General features: G+C 39.1%; 1 protein-coding gene across 2 annotated transcripts in view; it reads right to left on the minus strand.

The window, feature by feature from the left end:
* Positions 1–10,345: 10,345 nt before the first annotated feature.
* Positions 10,346–19,534, minus strand: part of LOC122809505 (putative zinc finger protein 66) — a 449,400-nt gene continuing 440,211 nt past the window's right edge. For both annotated transcript variants that reach the window (XM_044081063.1, XM_044081071.1), the window contains one exon: positions 10,346–17,661. In XM_044081063.1, coding sequence (XP_043936998.1) covers positions 15,755–17,661 — 1,907 coding nt within the window. In that variant the 3' untranslated portion in view covers positions 10,346–15,754. The remainder of the gene's footprint in view (positions 17,662–19,534) is intronic.

The following is a 19,534-nucleotide window of genomic DNA, read 5'->3' on the forward strand; positions in this document are numbered from 1 at the left end:
GGAAATTTGCCTACCATAAGAGCACCTACCTTTCTTGGTGCTTGACATACCATAAAGCATAACCAGAAATCTGACTAAACAGATGCAACCATGATACCTAAAACTTATAGTAAGAGATATAGAAAAATCCACAATGGTGTACTTCAGAACTCAGGGGCAGGCCAAACCACAGTGGACTATGAATGCAATGTAAAAACGATGTACACACAAACCTCAGGAATAAAGACCTAAAATGGTATGGGTGAATGTCTATTTTATAAAGGAGGCTTCACGATATCCCTGATGGAAGAATCTTAACGATGCCAGGAAGGTAGGGAAAAATTATTGTGCTCTGGAAATTGGGCCATAAGTTAAGTCTTTTGCAGCGGATGATACAGTAGTCAGGGCTATTGCAGTAGTGATCTAAACAAATACCATCTTAAGTAGTTTGCCTAGGATTAAGGACAAGATAGTGAGAGTTGATGGGATCCAAACACAGATGCCCCTTTATTGTCTCGTATCTACTGAGAATTTCAAATTACAAACTGGTAATGTAAATGTGCAGCCGTTAAAGTACAATTATTCATTTCTTAATGACCTACGAATTTTAGGCTTATGTATCAACTTAATTTTTCACACTGTTCAAGAACAGTTAAAACCCATTATGACTGGTGGTTTAGTCTTGTGGTAAGGAATTCAAGCTGAAAATAAAATCCTGCAAATTTAGTTTGATTCTCAAAACTAGCATGACTCGCTGATAAGACTCTTGGGAAATGATTTAAACACCCAGTTATTACACTGTAACCCTTATAAAACATGTACATACATATATACACCCAAAGCAACAAACATTCTACAAATTACATGCTGATGAATTATGACCAAAAATCTGCAGACCCACCTCCTCCAAATCTGACATTATTGTCGACCTTTTCCATATGTTTTATGATATCACATATGAGTAGATTCAGCAGAACGATATCAAAACTGGTTTGGCTAGCTTTCAGATTTGGTTTTCCTGCTAAAACTTTTCTAGACCCACTGCAATAATTCACAATTTGCTCCTCTGTTGAAGTTTGGCTAAAGAACAATATTTAGATATTCAACAAAAATATGTTTAAAATCCCATGCATTTTTTTTCTCTATGGGACAGGTATGTATTCTCAAAACAATATCATAAAACCCAGGACAGTATGAGAAAGCTTCCACTCTCACATGATGAAACTAATTTATACAAAAAATAAAACATAAAAGGATAAAATATGATACCTCCCTCTTTGCTGACTGAGAGATACATATATGTCTATGAGAGAGCTTCCTCTCGCACACGATAAAACTAATTTCTACAAAAAAAATAAATAAATAAAAATATGATACCTTCCTCTCATCTGGCTGAGAGATACATATATGTCTAGCATGTTAGGGCTTGTAAAAGCTTATCTACAACTGAGGATCTTACCAAAATATTTCTAACTATCCTGTAGTGTTACAGCTAAAATTACTTTTCTATTGTCTTTTCAAAAACTAACATACTGACAAATGGATATATTGTAAAGCAGGTTCTAGCTAAGTTATTATAAAAGTTCTTAAAAAAGTAGAGGTAGAAAAAAATACATTTACTCAAGAACATCTGAATGAAATTCTGTAACATGTTAAATCTATAAACATCCCATTTATGCATGGAGAGCAAATATTGGTAGAAAAAAAGACTATTAGATTACTACCCTAATAAAGAAAAAGGTTTGAGAGTTATGTACAGCTTATATGCATTTCCATGTAAAAACACAATGAGCGGGTCTCATGTCACAGGTTCATTTGTATATACTAGGCTAAACGGCCTTTATAAGCTTAAAATTAAAGACCCCAACAACAGAAGAAGAATACACCCTACCAATACTTTGCGTTCTAATGACCGTTTCCCAGTATTACCTGCCATAGTACATAGATCACCAAATAATACGTCAAAGTAATACCACACTCAATTTGATGGTTTGTTCCTTTATAAGCCTAGTCATGCAGTCCAACCTAGTTGTGTCTGTTAACTGGAACTGGCTAATGCAATACTGAGAAAAAAGCAAACTGTAAAATTCTTACAGTGTTATGATGATCCTGTAGTTAGTTTCCTGACAGTGATTAGTAGTCAGATTGACTGCTGTATAGCTTGAGAAGTAAACTTAAGTGCTAAGCTGCAGCTGCTAATTAACAATACAGCTAAAAATAAGCACCTGTTTATTACTCTTTATCTTAATGGACCATTCCATACAATGCTGTACAAAAAAAATATGTAGTTTGGAACAGTAAATATACACATGAACGCCTGTAAGTAATCTATGGGAAGGATTACGGTTCTGAACTGTAATAAGGGTGAAACATTATAGCACTAGCACGCACCAATCTTAGCTATACATTATATGCTTCATGTGACATCTTCATATGTATGTAATTTTACCAGTGTGAAAACAGCTTTTTAAAAATGCTTCTTAAAAGTGCTTCTCTGATGCTTTTTCACTTTTCATTCATTTTCAGTGGCAGACTTACTTAAACGTATAATAGAATCTGTAATCTGTTGCTCCATTATCTGTTAGGCTGTTTTCATTGGTGTCAATTTCTTGTTTTTTTTTAAATAATAACTTTGTGATCTTTGCACCTCTGGCCAGGGTCATTCATAAAATGTGTCTTTGGATATGCTGTTATACCTAGTTAACAACTGAATAAAAACAAAAGCAAACTGTAATAGATGTATCCTCAAAACAGATGGCAAGCTTTCCTGCAGATTTACAAGAGTGGATGCATATCTGTTTACTTTGTATGCACTACACTCCTGCTAGTCCTCTGCAATGATCCTGCAAGTTTCTGCCTTGTGTCTGCAGAAAACGTACATATTCAGTGTAGTGGCATACAGTGGCGCAGTGGTGCAGCGGTTAACATTGTCGCCTCACAGGAAGAGGTTCTCCTATTCGATTCTCGGCTGGGGTGCCTTTTGTGGGGAGTTTGCATGTTCTCCCTGCATTTGTGTGGGTTTCCTCTGGGTACTCTGGTTTCCTCCCACATTCTAAAAACATGTGTCTGGAGCATTTCTCCCCGGGCCTCCGCTGAAAATAGGCTCTGTCCTAGTCTGACTTTCCCGGTTAACAAATGTTAAATAAATAAAATACAGGGATGATGAATACCACAAATGTTTTCTGGAGATAAACCCCAGAGAAGAATGCTTATGCACACATAAACAGTCATTCAAATCTAAGGTAGTCATTATATTTTAAAAGTAACAGGGTGCTGGTGGAAATTGGGCTACTGTTGACCGAAGGTGAAGAGGAGGGGGAAGGCATGCCCAAAGGCAGGAAGAGAGGAGGAAGGTTAGGAGTATAGTAGTGAGGGTAGGAACTTTGAATGTTGGCAGTATGACTGGTATAGGGAGAGAGCTAGCTGATATGATGGAGAGAAGGAAGGTTGATATATTGTGCGTGCAAGAGACCAGATGGAAGGGAAGTAAGGCCAGGTGTATAGGAGGCGGGTTCAAATTGTTCTATCATGGTGTGGATGGCAGGAGAAATGGGGTAGGGGTTATTCTAAAGGAGCAGTATGCCAAGAGTGTTTTGGAGGTGAAGAGAGTGTCTGATAGAGTGATGTTTATAAAGCTTGAAATTGATAGTGTAATGATGAATGTTGTTAGTGCATATGCTCCACAAGTTGGGTATGCGATGGATGAGAAAGAAACATTTTGGAGTGCGTTGGATGAAGTGGTGGTGAGTGTACCCAAGGGTAAGAGACTAGTGATTGGAGCAGACTTCAGTGGGCATGTTGGTGAAGTGAACAGAGGGGATGAGGAAGTGATGGGTAGGTATGGTGTTAAGGAGAGGAATGCAGAAGGTCAGACAACTGTGGATTTTGCGAAAAGGATGGACATGGCTGTGGTGAATACATATTTTAAGAAGAGGGAGGAACATAGGGTGATGTACAAGAGTGGAGGAAGATGCACACAGGTGGAGTATATCCTATGTAGGAGGGCCAGTCTGAAGGAAATTGGAGACTGTAAAGTGGTGACAGGGGAAAGTGTAGTTAAGCAGCATAGAATGGTGGTCTGTAGGATGTCAATGGTGATCAAGAAGAGGAGGAGGAGGAGGAGTGCGAAAGCAGTGCCAAGGATTAAATGGTGGAAGTTAAAAAAGGGTGATTGTGAGGTGGAGTTCAGAGAAGAGTTAAGACAGGCACTGGGAGGCAGTGAAGTGTTACCGAATAGCTGGGTAACTACAGCAGAGCTAGTAAGGGATACTGCTAGAAAGGTGCTTGGTGTGACATCTGGACAGAGGAAGGAGGACAAGGAGACCTGGTGGTGGAATGAGGAAGTACAGGAGAGTATACAGAGGAAGAGGCTGGCGAAGAAGAAGTGGGATTGTCAAAGAGGTGAAGAAAGTAGACGTGAGTATAAGGAGATGAGACGCATGGCAAAGAGAGAAGTGGCGAAGGCTAAGAATAAGGCATGTGGAGAGTTGTATGAGAGAATGGACACTAAAAAGGGAGAAAAGGACTTGTACCGATCGGCTAGACAGAGGGACAGAGCTGGGAAAGATGTGCAGCAGGTAAGGGTGATAAAAGATAGTGAGGGAAATGTACTCATAAGTGAGGAGAGTGTGTTGAGTAGATGGAAAGAGTACTTTGAAGGGCTGATGAATGAAGAGAATGAGAGAGAGAGAAGGTTGGATGATGTGGGGATAGTGAATCAGGAAGTGAAACAGATTAGTAAGGAGGAAGTAAGGACAACTATGAATAGGATGAAGAATGGAAAGACTGTTGGCCCAGATGACATACCAGTGGAAGCATGGAGGTGCTTAGGAGAAATGGCAGTGGAATTTTTAACAAGATTGTTTAATGAAATTTTGGAAAGTCAGAGGATGCCTGAGGAGTGGAGAAAAAGTGTTTTGGTACCTATCTTTAAGAATAAGGGTGATGTGCAGAGCTGCAGTTACTACAGATGGATAAAATTGATCAGTCACAGCTTGAAGTTATGAGAAAGAGTACTGGAAGCTAGGTTAAGAAGGGAGGTGATGATTAGTGATCAGTTTCATGCCAGAAAGAGCACTACAGATGCAATGTTTGCTCTGAGAGTATTGTTGGAGAAATACAGAGAAGGTTAGAAGGAGTTGAATTGTGTCTTTGTGGACTTAGAGAAAGCATATGACAGGGTGCCTAGTGAGGAGTTGTGGTATTGTATGAGGAAGTCGGGAATGGCAGAGAAGTATGTAAGAGTGGTACAGGATATGTATGAGGGTAGTGTGACATTGGTGAGGATTGCGGTGGGAGTGACAGATACGTTTAAGGTGGAGGTGGGATTACATCAAGGATCAGCTCTGAGCCCTTTCTTATTTGCAGTGGTGATGGACAGGTTGACAGATGAGATCAGACAGGAGGCCCCGTTGTCTATGATGTTTGCAGATAACATTGTGATATGTAGTGAGAGTAGGGACCAGGCTAAGGAGACCCTGGAGAGGTGGAGATATGCTTTAGAGAGGACAGGAATGAAGGTCAGCAGGGCTAAAACAGAATATATGTGTGTAAATGAGAGGGAGGGTAGAGGAATGGTGAGGATGCAGGGAGCAGAGTTGGTAAAGGTGGATGAGTTTAAGTACTCGGGATCAACAGTTTAGAGTAATGGTGAATGTGGAAGAGAGGTGAAGAAGAGAATACAGGCAGGGTGGAATGGGTGGAGAAGAGAGTCAGGAGTGATTTGTGACAGACAGGTACCAGTAAGAGTGAAAGGGAAGGTCTATAAGAGGGTAGTGAGACCAGCTATGTGATACGGATTGTAGACGGTGGCATTGACAAAAAGGCAGGAGTCAGAGCTGGATGTGGCAGAGTTAAAGATGTTAAGATTTGCACTGGGTGTGACTAGGAGGGACTGGATTAGGAATCAGTATATTAGAGGGTCAGCTCAGGTTGGACAGTTTGGAGACAAAGCAAGAGAGGCAAGATTGCGTTGGTTTGGACATGTGCTGAGGAGGGATGCTGGGTATATTGGAAAAAGGATGCTAAGGATGGAGCTGCCAGGTAAGAGGAAGGCCTAAGATAAGGTATATGGATGTGGTGAGAAAGGACATGCAGGTGGTTGGTGTGAAAGAGCATGATGCAGAGGACAGGAATAAATGGAAACAGATGATCCGCTGTGGCGACCCCTAATGGGAACAGCCGAAAGAAGAAGAAGACTGTTAAGTGAATTATCACACACTGAATTTGCAAAAACATGTATGATGAACAAGAAAGTTTAGTTATGGATATACTGTTACTTTACTAAAATGATCCAGCTTTTTTTTCTTCGTTATTCTATTAGAAACTCCAAAACTCAGCATGATTCTTCTTGTCGCTGCTATCCTGCTAAGTTATCTGTTTCCTGCGACAGCAGTTTTTACCACAGCTTCACTGAATCAGCTAATACTGCAAATGGCTACTCTCAGTACTGGAAATACTTAAGTCTTACTTAAGATCATTTTGTTATAAAGCAGCTACAGTATTTATCAGACTACAGCGAATAAGCTCTAGCTTAACTAGCTCAACTCTGAGCATTTTTTCTATATCAGATATAGATGTGTGGTGAAGTAAACACAACATCAAATATATCCATATGATCATGCTTGTGGGACACACTGTTGTCACATTTTTACTTAATTTAAGCATTCTAGTTATTTCTGAAGCTAATGATGGAATTAAAAAACTTTATTTGTGAATGGAAAAGTAAAATGAATAACTAGACATCATCTAATAATTTTCAAGAAACAGTGCAGTTATGAAAGAACTTTATCTTGACTGTAGATCACCAAAAGATTTAGCAGATAACAAATGCAGGATACATGGGTAGAAAGCGCCAACACTCAGAAACATTTTGTTTTCTGGAACTATCTGCCTTGGAATCCACTGTAAATTCCGTGGCAGTGGGTTACTTGCCAAATCAGTTTTCAGTGGATATCCACAAGAGGAAAAATGATTTAGGTGTATATGTAAGTATTCCAGTGATGATATGCATTTATTACAGGCGTACTTCTTAGGCCCTGCAATTCATAAATTCATATCTATATCTATCTGTCTATATATACAGTATATATATATATATATATATATATATATATATATATATATACATATACACACACACACACACACATATTATATATAGTTTTACACACACACACACACATATATATATATATATATATATATATATATATATATATATATATATCTTCCATGTACTATGTTTTATTCACCAACAGCCAATATTATGATTTGCAGACATGGATGATGGGTCTGACAGACAGTGTAAGAAATCCTGAATGTCTATGAATTACACATAGGAAAACACAGCAACATACTGTGTACTATGCACTCTGGTGGCACGTACTATCCTGAGCAGTTTTCCTAGCCCTATATGCAGGGAATGCTCAGACATTATTTGGCTGTCCATATTATCCCTCTTATTATATCTGGTTGCCCATATTATCCTTGTTATTATACTCTGACAGCTGTTCTTATTAGTATAATATACCACACATCTACCTGTATGCAGTATGCAGTCCACAGTCAAAGGTCCTCATTTCTATTGCAAGTTGTTAATCCTGGATAACATTCCTTTCACCCTTTTGCTTAGAACATGTGCTATACAACCTGCAATTGCTGCCTCTCCCTAACCTCTTTTTGTGATACTAACAACAATCTCTGTGAATGGGAGGTACTGAAATCATTCACAAATAATAATACACTGACAGCTTCACAGCTCCAATATCTTGCTGTTTCTCATGTTTCCTGTTTTGTGAGATGCTTCTAGAGCACAAGTATGTTCATATGCATACCATTATAGCCAGCAGCCCAACACACATATGAGTCTTTCATCCTCCGTGTTAGGCTACTATACGTTCACATCATGTGCTTCCTGTTTACTATACATAGAATGCTGATCAAGGCCAGAATTTTCTAATATCCAAATGTATATATACAGATAGTAGGAAATCTGCAGCGTTATCAAGGGGGGGGGGGGGGGGGCACATGGTGAAGAACCCAATGAGCCTGTGTTTCTGAGGTGCTTCTCTATTATGACTACATCAGTTTCTGCACTAAATGTTGCAAATACCATTTTACTAGATGAGGGGAATATTGCCTTTCAATATATGCAAGTGTATATTAAGACATGGGTCTGCAAGAGCAGTGCGGTCCACTTGTGTACTGTAAAACTCTGCTTTGCTGCTGGCCTTGGGATGGCATGACGGCACAACAGTACACTGCAGTACATTGTTATGTAGTAATGTGCACAAAGCAGGAAAGGAAATGTTGTATACCTTACTACATAGTACTTCACTGCTGCACTATACTCCATCATTATGCCTGACTGCAATTCACAATCACGAAGTATAAAGGCAGTGCAGCATAAATTATCATGATATAGCAATAAAGATATCTTTTGTTGTGTGGGCCCTGCATTGATGGGATCATGCAAGCATCAGAGTGTGGGTGTGAGACACACACAAGTGTGTGGTAGTAGCTCTACCTGCACCTTGTGGACACTCTTTGTAGGGGATTTCCTGTTGTGCAGTGGGGATAATGGTGGTGGTGGGTTATGGATTAAAATCAGTACTAAGTTTGCTACTATTGTCTGCTAAACAACATTCCAGCAAGGCATGGAAAATCAAAACACCCATAAATGGGCAACAGTTGTTTGTACCAAAATGGACTCCCATAGGTTGCACTCTTCGGACTACTGCATACAAGGATGGTGTAGGGCTTTTGAATTGCGTATAATCAGGGAATGGATTCATTAGCACGTTTGGTGCTTGGTGTACTACTGGCACTCAGCAGAGTAAAACTACATGATGTCTTGCTGTATTATGCACCAATGGTTTATGAATTGCAAAGGGTTGCACACATTTCTGAGCTGTGCAAACCCTACACAACGGTGCAGTGGTTTATGATGTTGGCTCATATTCCTATTTGCCTATTTCCACTATGGAAACGTTACTCATGGCACCACAGTGGAAATTACTTCTGTGCTTATTTTTTGAATAAATGAGGATCGATTGTAAAATCTTCAATTTGTTAATTTTTTTCTCATAAAATTTGGGAACGTGTATTGTTTTGAAACTGTGTTATACAAGTAATAATGTTAAGGAATGCATTACTTAATGTACACTGTGGGTTGACTATCCTTAAAGTTAATGGCTCTGTGTACTAAGTAGCAAGTTATGTGGCACAGGCATGCTATATAGCTGTATTACTGTAAAGTAGACAAGCCATATTAACATCTTATTTTTTTTTTTTGAAGGCAGCACTGCAGTTGGTTGAACAATGCAGTTTGGAATCATAAAATCCCAAACATACTACTCCAAACAAAAAATCCAGAACTGGAATTCATCCAATCCAGTGAACTTGTTCTTCTCCAAAGGATGGTGACCTTAGATTTAGTATATACAGATGGCGCAGTGGTGCAGTGGCTAACATTGTTGCCACACAGCAAGAGGTTCTCCAGTTTAATTTTCAGTTGGGGTGTCTTTTGTGCAGACTCTGCATGTCCTCTGCATTCGTGTGAGTTTGCCCTGGGTACTCCAGTTTCCTCCCACATTCTAAACACATGCTTCTGGAGCATTTCTCCCTGGGCTTCCGCTGAAAATAGGCTCTGTCCTAGTAAGACTTTCCCAGTCAACAAATGACAAACAAAACTTTTTTCTTGGTTACTGTGACGGAAAAGGTCACCATAATTTCTTTTTTTAAATATTTTTGGTATTCAGGATTATGTGTTTTTGCTGGTGCTTTCAATCATAGGTTCACAGGTTGGTACTAAGCTATCGGCCCAAGGGCATATACAAGCCTAGCCATAACAATTCCCTGGCTATTTCTTCCTACACTATTTACTTCCCTGGACCCCTGTCTAACAGGGCGACTGACGTGATCCCCAGGGTGAATTTCCTTTCTCCCATCCAATCATCAAGGTTCCTTTTGAAGAGGGCCAAAGAGGCGCTCTGCTTGACATGTATAGGCAGTCTATTTCAGAGTCTGGGGAGTCTTTGGGTCAGGAACCTATCCCTCCAGCATGTTTTGTTTATTGTGATGACAAGGTTTAGATCCCTGCAGCATGTGGCTCTGAGGGATTGGGATTTCTTTAAGTGTAGCATGTCCAATAGCTCTGGGTTTGACATCTAATGTAATTCACTGCTGCACTGTTTCGCCATGTACTATCTTCTGTTACGCTTAATGTTTTTACTAGTTCTGTTTAAGTTTATTTGGATTATTAGATGTGTGTGTGTGTGTGTGTGTGTGTGTGTGTGTGTGTGTGTGTGTGTACATAGATATATATATATATTTATATGTGCACACACACACACACACACACACACACACACACACGAAGAATTTGGAGTAATAATAAGAGAACATAAACCCACATAGGAAGAGAACATGCAAACTACACAAAGAAAGTGATGGGAATGCAGGACTGAATCACAGACTCTGGATCTGCGAGGCAAAGACTTTATAGGTGAGCCACAATACTCCCATCAATTCAAATCTGCAGCAGCACTGCAACAAACAATTGTGTAACTGCCATTTTGCACCAAAAAAGGATTTGTGTAGTTTATAAGTAAAGTACTAGGCTAGCTGCTCTTGTAGGCCATTTTTGCTTTCAAAGGTAAGAATTAAACCCTGTACTTTGCGACTGTTAGATAAACACCTGAACCATTGCACTAACCCCAGTATTTGTAAACACTTTTTTTTTTTCACATGAGCTCAGCCCCAATCCCATGAAAGGAATTTTGTCCCATCTTGTCCAATAGACTAATTTCTGATGATGATGCGTACTGGGAGAATGATGACCACTCCTGCAGTGACCAAATCTGAATATTTAAATTAATAGAGTGCTTTCCCCGTATACTTAGTCTTCAAGTAACTAACTGTCTTACACCCACTAATTTCACCACTATTTTAACACAGTAATGAAGCAATTAATGACAGTGACATTTTAATATCTACAGCGTGGACATTCCTTAGATAACAGTGTTAAGAGCAAACATTGAAATTAAAACAATGCAATCACAAAGGGGAGCAAAACTAACAAGACAGGAGAATGTATTACTTCAGACCTCTTGATTAACTGTGTTTCCAGCCAGCACAAACAGCTACTGAAATGTCAAATATATATATATATATATATATATATATATATATATATATATATATATATATATATATATATATATAAAAAACAAAGCAAGTGTCAATTTAGGAGTGTCACTGAAGTAATTGCAGATTTTGTCAGTAGTAGGACTATATCTCAGCCTCCATAATGCAAATATATTCTCACTGGATACAGTAAGAACACACATAGAAAAAATTATAGTGTAATAAAAAACTTGTTGATAATATAAAGAATGATAGTTCTTCAGGTTCTGTTAAAGACCATATTTGTATTAGAAAGCCCCATCCTGTAGTAGGTGTTAAAAAGGATGAAACTGTATACTTAGTACTCAAGGATTATGAATGCACACAACACCAATTCTGTATCTCTAACAGGATATGCAAAACAACCAACAACAGGTAACTGAAAAGTCACCAGACAGCACATGGAGAAGAGAAGGGGTACATACAAGATGTATATAGCTGCCGTAAACCCAAGTCACACCAGACTACAGCATGTTACCTTTGAATCATGTAACAGGGGTTAAAGGAATGAATAAATGCATCTGTTTTATTGATGATGGAGTCTGTTCATGATGCATGCTAATTCAGTATATGACACCTGTTAGTGCACTGACACAGAGGCAGCGTCTGTGTGTGCTGATAGCAACCTGGTTTTGAGAATGGGGTCAGTGAACCAGAAGAGTCAGTCAAGAGGATACAATGAAGCAGATGGTGGCCATCTCTCCAGTCCTGGGGAGGGTGTGGGCTACACTGTGGCCATCTTGACGTCTGTAGCAGACCAGGAACCTGATGTGCAGGTGTGTTTGTGTAACACATATCCTGATATCATTACACATCATTTCTCCAGGTCAGAAATTCTGACTGGCAAGGCTTGGTACGACGGCTGTAGCTTCAGTTTGAAGCTTCCTATCTGAGTTCTCTCTTTCTGTCCCTAAGACTGCATATCTGTATGGCTGTGCCACTCAAAATGTCAGAACACCTGCTTAGTGAAGGGGCACATCTGGGATCACCTGGAAATAAACATGAAGGCTGTAGCTGGGACAGTCAAAAAGACAACAGTCTGGCAATTAGTGCAGACAATTAAGGCTTTGGGCTGCTAATGATCCGTTTCCTGTAGTCTAGTGTTTGAGTCCTTCAGCCTCTATTTCCCCAATAAGTGACTAAGAGCAAGCCATTTATCCATAGAGTACTCTGAGGCAACTGGGAAATCAGGACAGGCACCTCAATAGTCTGGTGGATAACATACCTAGTAACTACCTACGAAAAGTCCTTTGGTAAGTAACACAGAAGGGTGCAAATGAAAACAAAACATCTATATCTCAGCATCTATTACATTACCTCCTTTGACCAACATTACTCTTAGCTGTGAGCTTTAGTTCAAGTAATCTGTCTGACAAAGAACTGGCTAGAGGTGGGCTTGCCACAGCCGGCTTGAGCTTTGCTGGAGCTTGAGTATAAGCTCAGTTCTGGCTTGTGATCCAGCAGGTTAAAGAGCCAAGAAACAGATGAGCCACAGTCATAAGTTTTCTATTTTTAAACTGCTGACTGTAAACTGAGACCAGACCTGCAGGCTGTGAGTGATTTCTATTAGGTCAGGTCTGCATAGCTAAGCATTGAGGTTGGCTGGAATGACAGGAAGGGTGGCGCCATATGCTATAGTGCTAAAAATGAATATGATTTAAACATTTTTCATGGGAGAGGACTACTGCAGGACACCGTAGTTCCATATTTAATTTGTAAAAGGATTTGCAGCCCATTTTTAGGATGAGGGTGCATTATTCCCCTTACTCCATACTGCTTGCATGTTTCCACAGAGGGGGAGGAGCCCGTTTCATTGAGAGAGTGAGAGATCAGGACAGCTTGGAAAGCACTACCAGTGCTAAGGACACCATGGGAAGAATTCTTTTGTGTTTCTTTATTTATTTAGTTTTTTAGGTAAGACACAGTCTTTCAACTGTCCCGGATTTCAACCCAATGTTTTCCATGAGTGCTTAGTGTATTTTTAGGGGTAGGTATGTGTGTTTCAGGGCAACATGTTGAAATCACTATATTACTGTAGTAGTTTCCTTTTTTCCTTTCACTGCCCTCACCATCAAGCATCAGACGTGTGCAGAGAACTGGGCTGCCTTTTTGGGGAAGGGATGTGGAGGCATCTTGCACATGAAAGCACAAGGCCATTACATAATTACTGCTGCAATTAAAAGTGCTATGACTTGTTGGGGGCAGTAAATTTCTTTACCAATCGCAAACTGAAATAGCAAAATGTTACAGTAGTTCTTACATTTTTCATTCTTTTCACAGTGAGAAATTGGTGTACAGAAAGGTGTTATCATTTCTGGAGCCATATAATACATGACAGTACAGGGCAGTTGTGGGTGATATGATTTGATGGAGGGCAGTATCCATCAAAGAGCAAGGTTTGCTATTATTATTATATTTTGTAGCAACTTAACAGTCAGTAGTGGTGTACCTTCTCAGAAGGGGCACAGTTTACAGGGCAGTGTGTGCATTTTGTACCCAAATAGGTTATTAAGAATACTGATTTTGTTTCATTACTGTGAGTTGCCTTAACGGAACTAAAATATGTTTTTTTACATAAAGCTAAGGAAATCTAACATTTTACAAAGCTTTTTGTTGCTCCATTTGGGAATGTTTCTAATTGTTACCTTTGAGTTTGTTTGACAATTTCTTGCAAAATTTGGTTAACTACTGTGCACTAAATCATCATTAAACCAGACAGGGAAAAAATGAAATTTTTTCACAAGCTAGGGCAACATTCCTGTTCCTGCATACCGAGTGGTGTACTTGTATGCTATTGTTTGTTATATTTTTTCCGATTTTTCACGGTCAGCAGACCTGTAGCTTGTGCACAGTGTAGGAGGTGGCTGGGTGCAAGCTATTAGGAAGTCTGGTCAGCATACCATCAGCATTCTTTCATTTGAGTGAATGCTGGCAATGTCAATGCTTGTTTGGCTGTAATTGTAGTATTCTTTTTTTGTTACTTAAACAATTACCTCTGGACTTACAGATGTAGCTATTTTTAACAGAGCTACTGCTGCGATTGCCTGCTCTGGCTTGGCTCTTATCGGGCCCTAAGCGCCAAGCTTGACCCTTGGCTCAGCTCTGGCTTGGTTCTTTTTCAAAAATTCCAGGCTTGTCCACCTTTACAACTGGCTGAAACAACTTCAGGCTACAGTGTAACACGGAGATTCACTAAGTATATACAGTGACTTGCCAAAAGAGTTATTTAAGTTTCACGTAACTTGCATTCTATGTTTAAAATACAAACAGACTGAAGACAGAAAGACAACCAACACAAGACACTTCATAACAGTTAAGTATGCTACTGATGTGGCCATTTCAAGTGTATAGCTACAGCAACAAGACAGGAACATGTCAGGCAAAGTCAGAAAAAGTTTGGATACACGCAGTCACCACCATGGTTTAAAGAAATGGCTCACCATTTAAATATTAGTGTTTAGAAAACATTGTGCTGTATGTTTATAAAACATAAGTGCTGCATGCCCAACATGCTGCTGTAGCCAAGAGATGAAACTGAAGGTCTATGTTTGAAATATAAGATCCCAATGGCTTGACAGAAGAACAGCTGATACATATGACACCCAAATGCCCCTTAAATAATGACAAGGTGCCTCTAATTAAAACATTAACATTATCAGTTCAGTAATTAAAAAAATCCCTAAATAATAATAATAATAAAATCTTCAGAAATCTTATCCCAGTTATAAATTAAGTTGTGTGTTATTAGCTATTTGGAACTCATTTGTCAGATTCATTTTATATAAGTGACCATATGTTCTTCTCAAGTATGCAGTTGTATAAAACCACTAAATCCTGGTACAGCACTCATCTTCAGTCCCTTCCTGATCTAGTGGATAAAGACCATCTAGGTTACCATTTTTCTGTAAAGCAGCATATGACATACAACAATTAACCCGTGCTGCTTGTAAAATGTAGTACATTTAAGGAATGTGGCATTTTTGCTGTGTATTCAATTGTTTGGTAATGGCAAAAAATGAGTGTGTTATAGTTTTCTCAAATCAAAATGCAAAAATAACTAATAAAAGATAAGAAAGTCCTGCTTGCACCCCTTGAATTGTCCCTAACTCATGCAACAATTTCAAAGTACACTTGTCTACAGTATTTCGTCTGATCTGGTACTGCTAAGAATAATTTACCTATACATCTGTCTTTATCTTTCTGTGTCTTTAAATGCACCAGTATTCAATAACTTTATCACTCCACATTCAAAGGAATGTACACAGAATTAACTGACTTTCCTATTGACTGTGCTGTTATTTCCTACTGTAGAAGACTTTTTCCTTATGTTCACTCCACAGCTGGTACTGAGTGGCACTGCCAGGGTCTCTCATTCTATGATTTTTCTGTATTTTTTGTGAAGTCTTTCCTTCAGCAGTTTAAAAGCAATCTGATTTACACAAACTTCATGTGTATTCATCTAGTCCCTGCATTCTGTTGCCCTGTTCAGGAACATGAACATGCCAAAAATTAATGGCAATGAAATAAACAAAAAACAACCTCAGTACCAGAGGCCGTCGCCATGTCTTTTTCTACTTGAGGAACACTTCTATGTGTTATACGCTTTCATTGGAATAATGTCTCCGAAACTCATGCTTGACAGGAAAGACTGCCATTCTTCATCTAGATTTTCAAGAGTTGCAATTTTCACTTCTCCTGCATGAACTGGCTGGTGCCTTACAAGACCTGATTTGTACATGAAACCCATCCCACATTCTAAACACTTATAAGGTCTATCTACCGCCTGAAGTGGCACTTTCTTTACAAATATGTCTCCTTCTGTGACCCTCTTTTCATGATCCATGTATTTTTTATGGCTTTCCTCAGTCACCACTTTGCCAGAGTGAATCCAGTCATGCCGAACAAGGTCTGCTTTATATGTGAAACACTTTCCGCACAAAGTACACTTAAAAGGCTTCTGTCCCATGTGGAGCATCTGATGCCGGGTAAGGTTCGACTTATATGTGAAACATTTTTCACAATAAGCACATTTAAAAGGCTTTTCACCTGTGTGCACTCTATGATGGGTTGCAAGCTCACCCTTAGCTCTAAAACACTTTTCACATAACGAACATTTAAAAGGTTTCAGACCTGAACGTCGTTTCGGAATACATGGTTGTAAGGAGAAACTGCTCATATGATTGTTATATTCTGCAGGGATTTCTTGGGTCAATGACCCAACTCCATTTATCCAGTCTACAGGAAGATCTGTTCTATATACAACATTTTGACTGTTATCAGTATTTTCAACCCATGTCTCTTGGGTTAATGTCTGACTGGGGGAAATCCAATCATGTGTACTAAAATGTGAACTGTGTGTAAAATGTGCTGTACTGTCAACACATTTAATAGGTTTCTCTTCAGTTAATTTTTCATCTGTTTGATTCCATTCATGTGTCGTCACATTAAGCCCATGAGTAAAAGTTGTTCCATTATTACTACGTTCAACAATTTTTTCTTGGAATAACATATTGTTCTCATCACACACCCACTTCTGTACATCGTGATTTGATCTGTATGTAAAGCCCTCTCCGCATTCATTATATTTATCTTTATCTCCTTGCATTAATACCTCATCAGTAAAAATCCATTTGGGAAGATCGGTTTCATACATGGCACCTTCCTCAAAATTATCATATTCTGATGGTACTTTCAATGGCTTATTTGACTGAATGCAATCATGTTTAACTAGATCGGCTTTACATGTGAAACTCTTTCGACATTTAATACATGGAAAATGTTTTTCTGCATAGTGTCCAATCCGATGGCGTGTCAGATTTGACTTATACGTGAAACACTTCTCACATTCAGTACATTTGAATGGTTTCTCTTCTGTGTGCACCCACATATGGTTTGCAAGTTCACCTTTAGCTCTGAATCCCTTGCCACAGACACTGCATCTAAAAGGCATGTTCCCAGTGTGAACCAACTGATGCCTAGAAAGATGTGATTTTTGTGCAAAAGCTTTTCCACAGTAACTGCATTTAAAAGGTTTTTGCTGAGAAAATGCCTTACTGTGAATCCACTGGTGCCTGTTCAGTGTAGATTTATATGTGAATCTCTTTCCACAATCTTTACAGTGGAATGGTTTATAGCCAGTGTTACCCATCCACTGAATATTATAATCTACTTTATAGGGGGCACTGTTCCTGAACCCCATAATTTCAAAAGGCATAGGCTCTGTCTTGATTGGTTTATGCATGGAGAGATTCTCCTGCAGTATGGTATTCTTTTGTTTTGTGTCAGACTGAAAAAGTGACCGTGTTACATTAGTGGTTTGCATTTTTCTCTCCTTCTTAATGACTTTATACTCCCTTGTAGCATGCTTGGGAAATATCAGTCTGTCTTTCAAAGGCTCATTGCATTTTGTGGCAGTAGAGCTCCTTTCATCTTCAAAGTTCCCCTTGTATATCACACAGCGTGACTTCACATCCTTTCTGTAATCAGATTTAGGGACTAGGGAAAAAAATAAAAATAAAAATATTATTTAATCTACTAAAACAAAAATATAAAGTAATGCGGCATTATTTAGTCTTAGATTACAGTAGATAATCAGTAAATCATTTGTTACTATGTAATAAACTCAAACCATAGAAAAGTACTAACTTCAGCTCAGCATGAAACATACAAAAGATGATCATTTTATAGAATGCTCATTTCTGTGTGCATATTGTTAAACCAGTGCTAAAAATGGCTGCAGTCACAGCAGGGCATGTGAAATATTTTTAGCAATAAGTGCAATCTGAACACTAACTGCAGTAACTTGGCTTCAAGATAAATCTCACAAAGTATACATATATACATTATACATATACATTTACATGTTCAACTTTGAAAGTCTCTACTTGGAGCAAAGCTTCACACTTTTTCTGATGATTGGTCCCTACCCATGTTATGTAAAACAGAAGCTTTAAACTTCAGAATGTTACTTGGGTTAGAATATTGTACAACTGAAAAGAAAATAACAGCTGTGGTTTAATCACTAGCAAAAGAATAAAACCCTGACTACTTTCCAGATGACCTGGGTTCAATTGGCAGTTCTGGCGACTGATGGGATGGCCATTACTGTCCCTGGTGGGAGGGTGGTTCTGTGGGTGTTTCCTGCAACAATCCCTGGTGGAGGCTGGGGAAGTGGCTACTAGGAGGTGTGGTCCAAAGGGGAGACATGGCTGAGCTGCTGTGGAGATGGGGCAAAATGTTGCATGCCTTATTGCATGCCCACCCCTTGAATGCAATCCTGAGGACTGTGTGGGACGGGAGGAAATGGGGATGCTCAAAAAGAAACCCCCCTAGTGGATGCTGATGAACAGACCTCCATGATACCTTTAGGATGTCAGCCGGCTCCAGCCCTATTGAGTACTTCTGGGGGTTAGTAGATGGCTGGTAGATCCACAGAGGGACATGGAAGATGGGGAAAGAAGCCATAGGATGATGCAGAGGGGAGAAACCCTTCCCCCTAACAAAAAAATTATGTTTAGTCACAGAAGTAAGAACAGTGAATCAGACTCTGGAATACTGGAATATTTTAATTAAACAAACTACTATTCTAGAGCAGGGGACACAAACTCAAATTACCACAAAGACCACATAAGGATTAGTCACATTACTAAATGTCACATGATATTACAAAACAAGTTTAATAACTCTGATTAAATGTAATAGACCTTGCTGGAAAATATCAATTTCAGGGACAAATAAAAAGTGGTTTCGTTTTAATGTAAAAACAAAATGTATTTATGATTTTATATATTATGTATTTTGCTCTGAGAAAAAGTAAAAATGTGCATGTTTGCTGTGAACTGAATCAGAACAATATCTGCATTAGAAATGCTGAGAAATTATAATAATACAAGTACACACCTACATACCAAAACAATTTTGTCATAACAGTACTACTAAAATACAAGAAAAAAGAAGTTATGTACTCACCATAACGTTCCATCTGAGTAGATACTTCATTTGTCTGCAACCTGTGGGTGTCGGATCCGACCTCGGATCCGATCCGGCAGCTTTCCAAGCTCCAAGATCCGAGCTCCTAGCTCCTCCCCCCTACCCATAATCCCCTACTACCAACCACATTACCTCAGATCGTTTTTTTTTTGCCTCACCAACTTGGGAGAGAAACCAACTCCGAATGATCAGAAAAATTCCTGACAGGTTCGGGGGATGGCAGGGGGGGTCGGTTGCAGACAAATGAAGTATCTACTCAGATGGAACGTTATGGTGAGTACATAACTTCTTTATCTGAAGTAGTTACTTCATTTGATCTGCAACCTGTGGGACAGAGTCCCCAGCTAACCTACAAGAACCTGGGTGGTCCTTACGGAAG

Source organism: Protopterus annectens, chromosome 1.part1, assembly GCF_019279795.1.
Source record: "Protopterus annectens isolate FY-2018-M chromosome 1.part1, PAN1.0, whole genome shotgun sequence".
In the NCBI taxonomy this organism is placed as follows: Eukaryota; Metazoa; Chordata; order Ceratodontiformes; family Protopteridae; genus Protopterus; species Protopterus annectens.